The following is a 13901-nucleotide window of genomic DNA, read 5'->3' on the forward strand; positions in this document are numbered from 1 at the left end:
AACATTCCAGCAGGTTGGACGGGGCTCTGAGCAACCTGATCTAGTTGAAGATGTCCCTGCTTATTGCAGGGGGGTTGGACTAGATGACCTTTAGAGGTCCCTTCCAACCGAAACTCTTCTATGATTCTATCTTTGTCTATGGGTATAATATCCAGCACATGCTGCATTTACAGGAAAGTATCACATAAGTAAGAATAAATAATATCAGTCTCCCAAGAACAGGAAAGAACCATGTACCTGAAAACATTTGTTTTCTTTTCTGAGTGCTTGAGTTAATCTGGAAAGGTATATTTTTTTCTACAATCTTTACTTTCAGATTTGGTAAATACAGTCTTAAAACATTAAGCCTCAAAACTCTTTCTCACCCCCAACTCCCTAAGGACTAATATTGTGACCCCAAATTATTCATTCCCTCTAAACATTCTTTGGCTTGCATAAAAATGCCATGACAAATGAGGGAATAGAAAACCATCAGCTTATAGGTACAAAGGAAAACACAAAAACATGGTAGTAAGTAATATTGTAACTTAGTCATTTTCAGTAACTTACTCATTTTCAGGATGTTCTTTTCTGGCTTTGGTCGGTAATCTAAGGATTTTAGAGTAATTTCTTTAAAAAAATCCTAATGCAAATTTCTAGGGCACTGCTGTAAGAGCAATTTCCTTTGCCTGGAACAAAATATATAAGCCTTCGGCCAAGCTCTCACCAAAACCCCTTGCTGAACAGAACCTGGTCTGCACTATCAATGATAGCTAAGTAACAACCAGTATTTATATAAATGTTCACCACTGTATAGTCAAAGCCATCTACAATAAATATACTTTACTTCCCAGTAATATGCTAGCAAATACAAAGTTATCTTAATCACGCTCCCCCCTCAATGCACAGCTCCAGAGGCAATGTTTTTATGAAAGCTGAGAGGTTTAATGAAATTAACCTTATCCTTATTTAGTCTGTCACAGGGCTAACTGTATTACTCAGAGTAACAGCATTTTTCAATACATCTGTATATACTAGTGGAAAATACATGTATTTGAGTTTTCTCTTTATCAGTTTACTCCAGTGAGAGTCTAAGTAATGTGTATCGTTGAATTATATGTTGTACTACCTTCAGTTACAAATCTCATTTGGCACCCACAATAAAAAAAAGGATTGATAGCAGTTCAAGAAACTGCTGACATATTCAGAGCGAGTTTTTAATTAGATCTCTTCTTGGCTGAGCATCTTTTTGCATCTTGTTAGAATTTATGTTCCTTTGCACTTCTCAGCGATATTCAGGCACAAGAGTCACACAAATGCCTGATGGAAAAGACAGATGAGTCAAACTGTTGGAAAGTTCCCAGGGCAGCAGTTCAGATCGCTAACTCTTCAGACTTTTTCCTCCGCTAAATGTCAGATGTGTCACCGATTTAACAGCCATTGCCTGAAGAGATTTGATTATGTGCCACCATCGCCCCTCTTGATTAATCAAAGCAGCAAGTGAAAAATAAGAAGAGAATATGTTCACCTTCAATTTTATTCCTAACTCATAGGAAGAAAATCAGTAATTCTCTTGGTTAACTCCTCGGCTTAAGTGATAATAGCAAATAGTGACAGAGGTGGTCATACAGCATCTCTTTGTTTTCACAGGATGATGCAATGACATTAAGTGAAAGGAAAGCCAAAATTATGAGAAAAATCAACCAACCGAAAGCAGCACTTCCCAATTATGAAGAGAATTTGCCTTTTTATAGACTTGTATGAAATAGCTGGGTATCTTGCAGGCATATACTCTCTGCAACACAAAATTAAAATGGCAAACAATGTTGACCTGATAATAAACTGTAACCTGTATCTCCCTGCCTGTTTTTCAGGGCCAGAAAAAAAGCTGACAAAGATCATATAAGATAGACCAACACACTGAAACATCAACCCACCATGAGTCTCCCGACTATTGTCCCAAAGCACAGCACTACTATCAGGAAACAAGGCCAGTATGACAGGCTTCTCATCCTTAACAAAGACAAATCAATTTGTTCCATTTCTCCTATCCATCATAAAGACCCAGTGTCCCTTCTTTGCATGAAATACTGAAAAAAAAAAATTTTCTTGAAGATAGATTGGTTACATAGGTGAGTACAGGAATAAAATTAATACCGGTGAGCATATTTCTTACACTTCGTCTTTTCAGAATATTAGTCACTGTCTTTTTATTTCCTTTAGTAAAAAAAGAAAAATCACTGAAATTCAGTACAAAAGAAGTACAATAAAGATAAAATTCAGGCAGCCATATCTGCTTGTGGATTACAAATCAACTTACTAACTTCTTGTATACATCTAGATTTTAGTTTTCTAGTCTATTCAAGGTAATTTTTTTGCTGTAGAATGAATCATAAAAGTAAAAGGAAAGTAGAAATTTTAGCCTGTCAGAGGCATTTTGGTTGAAGTATATTGTTTTTCCTATCAGGTCTATAAAACCTGAAGCAAATCCTACCTAGTATTAGGGTTCAGCATCTCTTAACTTTCTCACCTGAAAAAAGGGTCTGTGGATGAACAAAGTAGGCTTGATTCCAGCTGTAAATTCCTGCCACACCAACTTCACATCGTGATTTGGAAATGAAAACCAAAACCAATACTACTGGTTTGCGATAACATCTTTCAAAAACCAGAGTTTTCCTAGCTGAAGAAAAACTTTTCCTTGTTTGTTGGGCACGTTGCTTGTTATTTTGCTCACATGTGGTTGCAAGGATACATCAGGAAAAAAGTTTTACCTTTGAAACTATTTAAGTTTGGAGTATGAATAAACACCCTTTTTCCCCCCCCCCATTTAATTTTAAGCACTCCTTTCTAGAATTTAACATTGAGGGACCCCCATATTTTCATTGCATCTTTAAAATGTTATCACAACTGACAAGTGTGTCAAAACCAGGAAACTGAAAAGAAATCTTAAACAGTGTATTAAACACTAACCCACTGAGTCCCATTCCTTACTATTCAGAGACACGCTTTGTTTCAGAGAAATTAGATCTTCACCATTGACAGTTTAAACAGCAATACTACTTAACTTAGTAGATGAAGGCTGAAAACGTTATTCTGACAGAGGCCAGTTTCAGTGGAAATTATTTTGCTGATCATTTAACCATCTTCAGAATATGCTGAGATTTAGTCAGTAGCTTCAGACACTGTTTTTCCCTGTTTTGCAAGAAATGGAGAACTATGTGTTTTTTCTCAGTGTATTAAAAATGGATGATCTCTTTAGAAAGTCTCACTCTTTCACGCAAAAAACTCATTATGACCCATTTCTTTAATCAAGAGAAAATTGGGTTAAAGGCATGACATTTTCTTCATTACAAATACAGTATGTGGTTAAAGAGAAAAATAAACTTCACAGCATAGAGAGAGGTACCATTTAAAAAAAACCATATATATCCTTTTCCATTAAAGGTCTAAATGTGCATTAAAAGGTTTTCTTTGCTAGAAAAGGGTAAAAGTTAAGACTTACCTTGGTCAAATGCCAGGATCCAAGGAAGACTATGATGCTGGCAACTCCAGGATTTCCACCTTCTGTGTTGTTTTATACTCTGCCTCTCCCACTACCTGCTGTTGAACTCAAGAACCACTGCTTGTCCATGTTGTGTGTAGTTGCAATAAAGAATATGCTGTGTTTTGCCATCATTTCTATTATCAACAGGAAAGAGGTATGCCTCTGCTAGAAGGAAAAATTATGTTCATTCTTTGAACCGAAATTAACACATCAGTCTGAGAGGCCTTAGAGCAAGATATTTATAGACATGAAGTCCTTTTTCTTTGACAATGCAGCCTTAAAAACTTCAGACAGGAAGGAAGAGAAACATCTGCATTGATTTTGATTGTTTAATACTCAAGAGTGAAAAAGTGTAAAATCACAAAGCTTATACCACCACAAAAATGCAGTTTCATTGCAAATGACCAAAACACAAGCTGCCTGCAAAGTTTCACACAGCTGACATCAACAAACCCAGTTTCAACATTCTTACCATCTTTTTAAACACCTGCTATTCACAAACATCAGTCAATACAGAGTTCTAGGCCTCTCACACATCTTTCTTTATATTCTATGCCTTATTTGCTTTCTAGACCAGTGGTTTACGCATTTGGAAAACAGTGCCCCACTTCTGATCTATATCAGCATATAAATACATAGTTTTTACCCCCCAAATTACTAATTATATTTTAAAAGCATTTTGTTCAATCCAAACTCAGCAGTAAAGTTCGTATCTGTATTGAATGAAAAGCACAACTTATATAAGTAAGCTTCAGAAGTGCATGCTGACCAAGGTTATATCGCCAATCCTTTCAGCCACAGGTTATAATACTTATGCAGAAAGTGATCATATAGGGTGAGTTAGTACATCAGACAGAGGGTTATATTTGCTCTTACTAGTAATGCATGTACCTATGGCCCCGATTCTGCAAATGCAACCATTAGACCTGCAGGATGCGACTGTCCACCTAACTACATTTTGTTGCCTGAGGGTAGTATTATCCAAAAGCTATCATTATGTCAACATGTCTCAGGTTAATGAGAACTAAATGGAAAATGGGCTGCTTACACAAACATTTTTAAAACTTAAACCCTTTTTACATGAGATATCTTTGTTTTCACAGCCTGAAAGTATTCATGCGGAGGAACTGTGCATATCTTTTAAATGTTATGCTAATGCACATTTCCAGTTCCCTACAATAAACTAACTTTCCAACAGTTGATTAAAATTCTCATCTTAAATAGAACTAAAGAAAGTACACAGAACAAATTTTTCCCTCCAGACAATCAAAACAGAAATATCTTGGTATAACTTACTACATCTGACAGCGATGTGTAAAGGAATTTTTAAAGAGCTGTTGTTGCCTCAGTGGAAACAATACTGATTTTTTTTTTTTTTCCCCTCCTTCAATGATAAGGCCATCTACATTTTATGATTCACTTGCTCCTTACTGGTTTATTCCTTCATCTGACATTATAATCCTCTGAGCAGGTGAAGATAAATGTAACAGAGTGTTGGTATAGTTGTTCCTAAGGAGCATGTCTGTCAAAGATTCCACAAGGTATCAATAAATGGGTTTGACCTTGCAAGTAGCTTTTTGTTCGTTACAACATACGTTTTCTGCAGATATTCTTATATCTGTTTTACAGAGCATGTTTGAGTTTCAGCTTAGAATAAAACTTCTAGAAAACTAACATTGATTTTTTTTTAAACTCTGTTGCTTATTACAGACCTGACTTCTTCCTTTATGCAGCTATTTAATACTTGAATTACAGAATCGGATTGCTTGCAGTTAGGCATCTAGCTGGAAAATTCTGGCTTATACAGGATTATTAAAATAAACACAGAGATGTTACCATCTTTAAAATCATAGGGTCAGCTAAGGAAACAGAAGTATAGGATGATATTAGAAGTATTACAATTAATAACACCCTATTTATAAATGGAAGCACAAGATCTTTTTTGAGCACATATGAATAATTTTGAAAAAATACTATCCATTACACAGCGAACAGTATAAATAAACTTAGCATACATGCCTCTAGTGCTTCTACACAACTCAGTTTCCTATTCATTTTCCAGCTGTTGGTTACACTTCCAATTTCAACAAATGATTTCATAGTACATGATCGAAAAATATCCAATCCTGAGTACACTGGTACTCACATTTATACAAAATGAGGAAAACATACAGAAAAATCTGCAGTGCAGACAAACCTCATGGGTTAATCTTTGGAAATTAATAGCTTTTTACAGTTTCAAACTTAGTAACTAAGGCACACAACAATTACAACTGTCCCATATATGAAACAGCATGATATGTCAGTCAGCATGGAGCTTCTCTTTAGCTCTGCATTTACATTCATATTATAAAGTAGCAGTTAGTTTTGAAAGATCTAGCTTCTGTTAATACTAAGGAATCTGAAAAGTGACTAGCCGTGCCAGACTAAGACAGTTTAACTGGATTCTAATATGGATTAGCACACACAAAACTATGCTTACTTAACCACAGGAAAAAAGTTTAGAGTCAGCGACCACCGGCCTGGCACAACATAACCATCCGGATACAGGTGTATGTCTGCTCTGCAGAGGTGTGAGAGAGTGAGTGAGTCAATGTGCGTGTGTGTGCGCATGTAAAAATAGCAGCTTCTCATTTGTGTATCTTATTTCTCATACGTGTCCAGTATGGTATCTTCTTATCCCAGTGACAAAAATATTTTGGCTGCTATTTTTGCTTCTAGCACTGCACAGTTTAGTACAGTTAGTGGTGCTGGCTTCTGATCCGGACTTCAAAGTCACTGAATTATAATCGTAAAGTTAAATTATGTCCTTCATTTAACCAATGTGCAATCCAAGTGAAATTAGCTTATTTTCAAATGATTTAAGTAGAAACTAACTTTGGCCTGAGGCAAATGTTACAACCAGAAAAAAAGAAGGGGGGGGGGAAGGAAAATTCAAACCTCAGGTTGGGTTTGCAAGGCTAGTAATTGAAAAGGGCATCTTCTCATTAGTAAACAAAGGAAGGATTATCTGGAAATGACTTGACACGCAATGATCATAAGTGTCATGAATGCCATTTTTACAAGTTTTCTTCAGAACAGAACACATACTAGCTAATTTCACGGTGTTAAGAAATTAGGCATTATGTAATAACGTTTGACACTTCACACTTGCCTTTAGCAATACCTAGTATTAAGGTAACCCATATATTGCAAAATAAGTTGATGTTATTAATGTACATAGCCACTGAAGCTGTGAAGAGTTCTCCTTACTTCAGCGGAAATACTATCCAGCCTATTTTTAAAATTTGTTTTCTTTTTAAAGATATTAAATGTACTACTGTCTAACCATAAAAATCACTATTTCTCATTAGGAATACTGTGAGAAATTCTTGCTTCAGTGTTACCTCTTTCTTTTTTGCACTGCATTCTAGCTATACAAATAATATCATTTTTGTCAATTTTTCTATGCTTAGTTTGATCCTACAGAATTGTATTTATTTTTATAGCTGTAATAACTGTATCTTAAAATGTTTTCATTAGGTATTGCATATAAGTACACAGAAATGGAACTGAAAATCAGCTACCTACCACTCTCATTAGTCTTACATTCTATTTGTGGTTAGTAGCTTGAGATTTAAATAGAGTTGCTGAATATTTTAGTAACCAAGTACAATACAGTATTCAAAAAAAAAAAAAAGAATGGAAAAGTCCTATTCAAGCACACACTTATTAATTGACCTGCTATAAAACAAACAAAAAATATAATCCATTGAATTCCCCAGTAGCAAATTCCTCTCTATGGGTGGAAAAATCTGAAAGTATTGGACACAAGTCTCTGAGGAAAAACATTAATAGCATTTCTCCCAAAAATAAAATTTCCAATAAAGTAAAAAGTGTGCTGAATAGGTAGAGGCTTAGATTCAGTACTTCTCAGTCCACTATTAATAATCTAAATAGTTTGAGTGTTTCCCCATCCTTTTTTTTCCTCTCTTTAAAAAAAAGGATAATCAAAAATAAATATAAACAAATTACTAAGTAGACTTCATTAAAGAGTCCTTTCAGAACCACTGTCCATCATTATCATTATCATCATCATCTTCCTCCTCATGGTCCAGATAGAGAAGAGCGACCTTCTTTTCATCAGAAATAACCGACCTTTGGTCTACCATTCTTTGCAACTGAACAGTTTTATCAAAAAATGACTTTTCCACTACCTTTTCACCATGATCTTGAGAAAAACTGGAGAGAACATAGCCGCCTCTTTTATTTTCGTTTTCTACAATCTGGTCACTTTCAACTACAGTCTGTGACTGACTAACAGAAGGGTCTTGATTGTTGGATACGAGCATTGTTGCTTGCTGTTCTCTACTTTTTACTGTAGATATTCCATCCATACCGGAAACATCCATTTGTAAAGTAAAAGATGTTTGCTTGGATCCTACTTTAATATGCTTTACAGACCTACTGCTCTCAGATGACTCTTCTGTTTGTGAAGGATCTTCCAGCATTTCAGAAACAGGTCTTGTAAAGATTATTTGCTCAGCACGAGTTTCTGCAGGACTTATTTTAACGTGCCTGAAAGATCTATTGGTATCTGAGCTTCCTCCATTCTCTGAAAGATGTCCTTCTTTGTTAATGAGCTCTGGAATTTCAGAAAGGGAGCCCTGGTATATGATTTGTTCAGTGGTTTTAACTCCCACTTGACCTAGTCTAACATGCTTTATTGAGTGTTCTGAAAGAGTCTGGTCTTTCAGTTCACTGATTTCTGTGTGCTCAGAGACAGGCCCCTGGTAGATGATTTCTTCAGCTGTCATAAACTCTTGAGGACCCAACTGAACGTGTCTGACTGAACTTTCTGTCTGTGAGAAGTCTCTAGTGTCACTGACCTCCACTTTACTGGAGATTGGTCCTTCAAAGATAACTTGCTCAGTATGAATATCTTCTGGACCTAATCTAAAGTGCCTTATTGATCTGCTGACATCCACAGACCCTTCTGTCTGAGAAAGGTTACCTGAGCTATTGAGCTCCAGAGAGTCTGAAACAGGCCCTTCAAAAGAGTCTTCTTCAGTTACTTGCCTTGATCCTACTGTGACATGTCTTGTGGACCTGTTGAAGTCTGTTGAAAACTTCTGAGAAAGATTTCCAGAATCAATCTCTTCTACGGTTGTAGTAATAGGGCCTGTATAAATTACTTCTTCTGTGGTTTGGATTTCTTTAGGACCCAGTTTAAAATGCTTCACAGATCGGCTAAACTCTGACGATCCTTCTGTCTGAACAAGATCTTCTGTAGCACTGAGCTCCAGCATTTCAGAACCAGGCCCTTCATATATGATCTGCTCAAATCTCTGAACCTCTGCTGGACCAACCTTAATATGCCTTGTGGATTTGGTCTCATCAGTTGATTGTGGTGAGTGAGAGACTAATCCAAAATCCGCAGTTTCCAAAACTGAACCGTCATAAATAACTTTTTCAGTGGTATGATACCCTCTGCCACCACTCCTCCTCACTGTGGATGAGTTATAGTTTTCTTGATCAGCCAAAGGAGTGTATTTATCACCGTGGGAAGAAATATCTACTTCTATATTGCTTCTACCATCAACAACTCTCTCCGAGCGCTCTTTTTTCTGGGAGTGCAATGTTGCCCGCTCCTTCTCACTTGCAATTACTTCACCAAGCTGAGCTACATCAAATTCATCAGTATTAAGGGTCTGTGACAGATTGACTTCAGCAACAATTGTCACCAAGCCACCCTCCTCCGTTTGATCAACTTTTTTGATATCAAATTCTAAACTACTAGAGTCAGCTTGATTTTCTTTTGTTAATGCAGACAGCTCCTCTTTCACACTTTCTGGGAGACTGCTCTCCAACTGCTCTAAAGCTTCCTTCAACTGATGTTTAGGGTCCTTCGTTTCCTTTGATAAAAGCCCTTTTATTGAAGTCTGAAATTCATGAGGAATTTTAATTTCTTTTTCAATAACAATGGATTCAACATGGGATGTTTCAGCTTCAGGATGCTCTTTTAAAATATGGGCGCTGGCTTCCTCTCCTACCACTTGATATGTTTCTTCTGGAGAGCTTACACCTTCATCTCTCTTACTTTGTGTGCCTTGTAAAAATTCATCTTGCCAAGAATATTTAATAGTTGATTCTTCTTCTATATGAATTTGCCCGTATACTGAGTCATCATCTTTTTCATTAATAATAGGATGATCATCAGGAACAGATACAAAATATTTTTGCTCAATAGGTGAGTCATCTTCCTCAGTTACTTCTTCCACATGAGTGAAACTCCCATGGCGTTGTTTCTTCTTTTTAACGTCTTCATACGTGAACGTTATGTTTTGTTCCTCCTCATCACCGTAACGCCTCTCTCTCTCAGGGAATGTATCTTCCACTTCCTCTACTTCAAAAGGTGTTGAAAAATCAGTCCTTTCATCAGTGGCATAATCTAGTGGCTCCTCTACAATCTCAACATTAACAGACATGTTCTTTCTGCCCTCGTTTCCTTTCAGGCCATGATGTACTATATCTTCTATCTCCTCTTTGGAAGGAGTTCCCTCAACACCCTCTTGAACAACTTTTCTGACATCCTGGTTTGATAGACCTCCTACGTCAGCTTCATCAGAAATATCTATATTTTCTTGAACTTGGGATTGCACTGTGATCTCAGTCTTTATTTTCCCATCACCTGGTTGTTCTTTCTTATTAAAATAGGTCACTTTTGTGTCTGTTGATATTTGTGAACCAGAAGGCTGCTTAAAACTTTTAAGAATGTCAGCAACAATATTCTCTGCTATATTTTCAGTTGACAGAGTTCCCATTTTATTACTTCTGTCACTAATTCGCTTTTCATCTTTCAGACTGGATTCTGCTTCTGAAATACTCACTTTGTGAATTTCAGCAGGCTTAGTTACATGGTCATCTGTTTCTCTTCCTATGGAAGTTTTAAAACCTTGTAACCTTATTTCTTTATTACTCTGAGATTCTTTGTCAGGAGCAGGCATTTCAACACTGATAGGTATCTCAGTGACTTCTTTGCTTCTTGATTCCAAGGTCACATTTGTATCTTTTTTGGTTGATTCGCTTTTCAAAGTTCTTGCATTAGAAATATCACTTCTTGTTAAGTTCTGGTTAATTACTTCCTCACGGATATATTTTTTCTGCTCAGTCTTCCTTCCAAAATCAAGACTTCTTTCTTCTGAAAAAGGTTTCTCATCAGTTTTCTTTTTCTCCTCCTTTGTTTGTTTCTCTAGCTTATCTTTTTCTTTCAGCAGAGATTTTTTCTCTTCAGTTGGTTTGCTGCCTCCTTTTTTTTCTTTTAGTGTGGTCTGAGTTTCAGTTACGGTTTCTTCATATTTAGATGGTTTAAAATTGGTATTCAGCTCGTAAGTCGGAAATCTAGTGAAGCTTGGTTTTGTTCTTGTATTTTCAGAAATCCCTGGCTTTGTGTCAGGCTTGTGGTCCTTGTCTGATCTTTCAGCATGTGCTGATTCTTTTGAAAAAGATACTGTGGATGAAGTTGTAACTTCTGTTTTCTTTCTTTCTGGAATTGTCTTTTGCTGCATTTCAGTGTTTTTCCAGCTACTGTAGGCTGGAGTAAATGTTCTTAATTCTTTGTGGTCTGTTACAATCCTTTCATCCTTTCTAACAGTTGTTGAAGGGCGATATATTGAACCTAGTACATCTCTTCCAAAAGCTCTTCCACTAGCTGTTTTCTGTGATCCAGCCTGTGTTGACTGAGCTGAATAACGTGCAGAACTGCTAGTATTTGTCAGTGGCATTCTATGTCTTGTATCAGTGATCCTGATAGTTGGTGAAGCTTTATTTCTATTTCTTTCTTGATAAGTAGAGTAAGTATCAGTGTAGTTATATGAAGTGTTTATAATATCTGCAAAAAGAGCATAGGTAACCAAACATTAAAATAATGGCTTGTATCTAAAATAATACAAAATAGAGGGCATGAAGTAAGAAATTTTATACTACATTTTCATTTTCAGTGGAGCTTTGTAAAGGCATTCCTGTAGGCTTTGCATGGTAATTATGTCAATGTATAAGTTATATTAAAACTGAAAGCAAAGCTTTTTACTAAGTTGCAAGTTCTTGCTAATTTTACCTGTTGTGAGCTACTGGGTATTATGGCATTTACTTAAAAATTACACCTTTCAAAACTGAAAGAAGCTTTTTACTAAGTTGCAAGTTCTTGCTAATTTTACCTGTTGTGAGCTACTGGGTATTTTAGCATTTACTTAAAAATTACACCTTTCGTATTTATATTAATGTTCATTTACATTTACAACTTATTAAATAATGTATGCTAATATCCTAAGCTTTGTTTTTTGCCTCATTAGTCAAAATGGCCTGAAGTTTCTCAGTTCCTATTGAGAATTACTGGCATACCTGCCACCACATACTGGAAATTGAAAACACAAATACAACTTCCATAGCCACAAGATACAACAAGGTACAGCAAGGGAGAGAACTAAAGAACCTTTTAGGCTGTATCTATACAATTTAATAAAATGTACCAGGAATCATTGTCTGGCTCTAAGACCAACCAGCACTGCACAACTCAAATCTACCCTAAAAAGCTAGCCACATCTCCTCTGACTTTTGGTAGTGTTTACTGGTCTGTGGTAACCACTGAATATGCCTGAGTACTGTCTGCAAAAGGACTGGCTAGTCCAGATCAAAACTGTGCCAGGGACAGTGCTAACAATTTAACAGCATAGGCAACTACGTGAGCGTTTCAGCCTAACCCCTAATCTGTTTAATTTACTACTACAGAAACAGCCTTCAAATCTCTTCTGGAACTACTGTCTATAACAGTCTGATGATTTCAAGACCACACATTGTTAAACTCAGGAATGTTATTGAGACTAATTCTGTTATTAATAACAATGGCCACAGCAGTCAGATCAAAGGTCCATCTTATCTATTATCCTGTTTACAGTGACCAACAGTAGATACATGGGGAAGAGTATAAGAACAGGGCAAGTAAACAGCGATACTTCCCTGGTATACTCTCACAGCCTCCAGAGATTTGCAGCTCCTAAGATAGAAATGGTATCTTTATGTTTAGTAAGTCTTTGATTTTTCTTTCATTACTCTGCTAAAATTTCTCTTTAAACCCACGTGAACTTTTTAACACTCACAATGCCTCATGATGATGAATTCCATGGTTTTAACTACATGTTTTGTTAAATACCTCTTGCTTTATACTTCAAGACTCTCTTAAGACCCATGAGCATCCAAAAGTTCCTGCACTATTAGAGCTATGAAACATCACTCCCTACTTACCTTCTCCACTTGTCATGATTTTATAAATTATCTCATATAGAATAGCACTATGTTTATTTAAAACATTAACACTCAACACCAATTCAATATTCACTTTGCAATACATTCATAAAAAGTATTCTTCAGGAATACTATAATACAATAGTTTCCAGTTATATTTAATTTCATTCAACATTCATTTTTTAATACTCATTTTTTACCTTGAGGCAATTTCCCTGTATGCTGATCTCTCCATGTAATAACCCACTGGTTGCTCTTCCCTTCTAACAAAGCTCTGCAAAACACATAAAAAGGCATTCCATTAAAATATTGGGAAGAATAATCATAATATTTAACATTTATAAGTCTTAGACACTGAAACAATTATCCTGCAGTAGGGTCAGATCCTGAGTGGTTTTCACACCCCATATTTTTATTACTGGGAATGAGAAATCCTTTCCATCTTCCAGACTCTTAGTCTGCGGAGTCCAGTTTGTGAGAACAATGCAATAATCTTACAGTAGGTGACAGCAGCACACACAGTACAGTTTTAGATCAAATCTTCCACATTAGCCAATATACTGCTTCCTGACATGGACAAGATCCACTGATTTCCACTATGGAATCATACAAGCTAGCAAATTTTTCCAGAATGACGATCTTATAACAGAGTTAGGAGAAAACAAAGCCACACAAAACTTAACAGATATTCAGAAAAGCTTTCTCGGAAAAACACATGGAGATGTGTTAGGAGGGGGTGTTGCCCTCTATGTCGATGACCAGCTGGAGTGCAGGGAGCTCTGCCTGGGGATGGATGAGGAGCCAACCAAGAGCTTATGGCTCAGAATTAAAGGGAAGGCAGGGACAGGTGACATTATGGTGGGGGTCTGCTACAGGCCACCTGACCAGGAAGACCGAGCGGATGAGGCCCTCTATAGACAGATAGGAGCAGCCTCATGCTCACAAGCCCTGGTCCTCATAGGGGTCTTCAACCACCCTGACATTTGTTGGAGGGACAACACGGCAGGGCATAAGCAGTCCGTGAGGTTCCTGGAATGCGTCGATGATAACTTCCTTCTCCAAGTGGTAGAGGAGTCAAGGAGGAGAGGTGCTACGCTGG

The 13901-nt window shown here is 36.7% G+C and overlaps 1 protein-coding gene and 1 long non-coding RNA gene across 3 annotated transcripts in view; one reads left to right on the plus strand and one right to left on the minus strand.

The window, feature by feature from the left end:
- The window catches only part of LOC103900339, a 28503-nt gene extending 26436 nt beyond the window's left edge, over nucleotides 1-2067 (plus strand). For both annotated transcript variants that reach the window (XR_657666.2, XR_657667.2), the window contains exon 5: nucleotides 1854-2067. This is a non-coding gene — a long non-coding RNA (uncharacterized LOC103900339). The remainder of the gene's footprint in view (nucleotides 1-1853) is intronic.
- A 1768-nt stretch (nucleotides 2068-3835) lies between these two features.
- SYNM (synemin) overlaps nucleotides 3836-13901 on the minus strand; it is a gene marked incomplete at its 5' end in the record, with an annotated part of 26889 nt that continues 16823 nt past the window's right edge. The window contains 2 exons of the mRNA XM_019472520.1: nucleotides 3836-11393; nucleotides 13003-13076. Of these exons, the coding sequence (XP_019328065.1) occupies nucleotides 7564-11393; nucleotides 13003-13076 (3904 nt within the window). The remainder of the gene's footprint in view (nucleotides 11394-13002; nucleotides 13077-13901) is intronic.

The sequence above is a fragment of the Aptenodytes forsteri genome, unplaced genomic scaffold (assembly GCF_000699145.1).
Source record: "Aptenodytes forsteri isolate BGI_AS27 unplaced genomic scaffold, ASM69914v1 Scaffold564, whole genome shotgun sequence".
Classification (NCBI taxonomy): Eukaryota; Metazoa; Chordata; class Aves; order Sphenisciformes; family Spheniscidae; genus Aptenodytes; species Aptenodytes forsteri.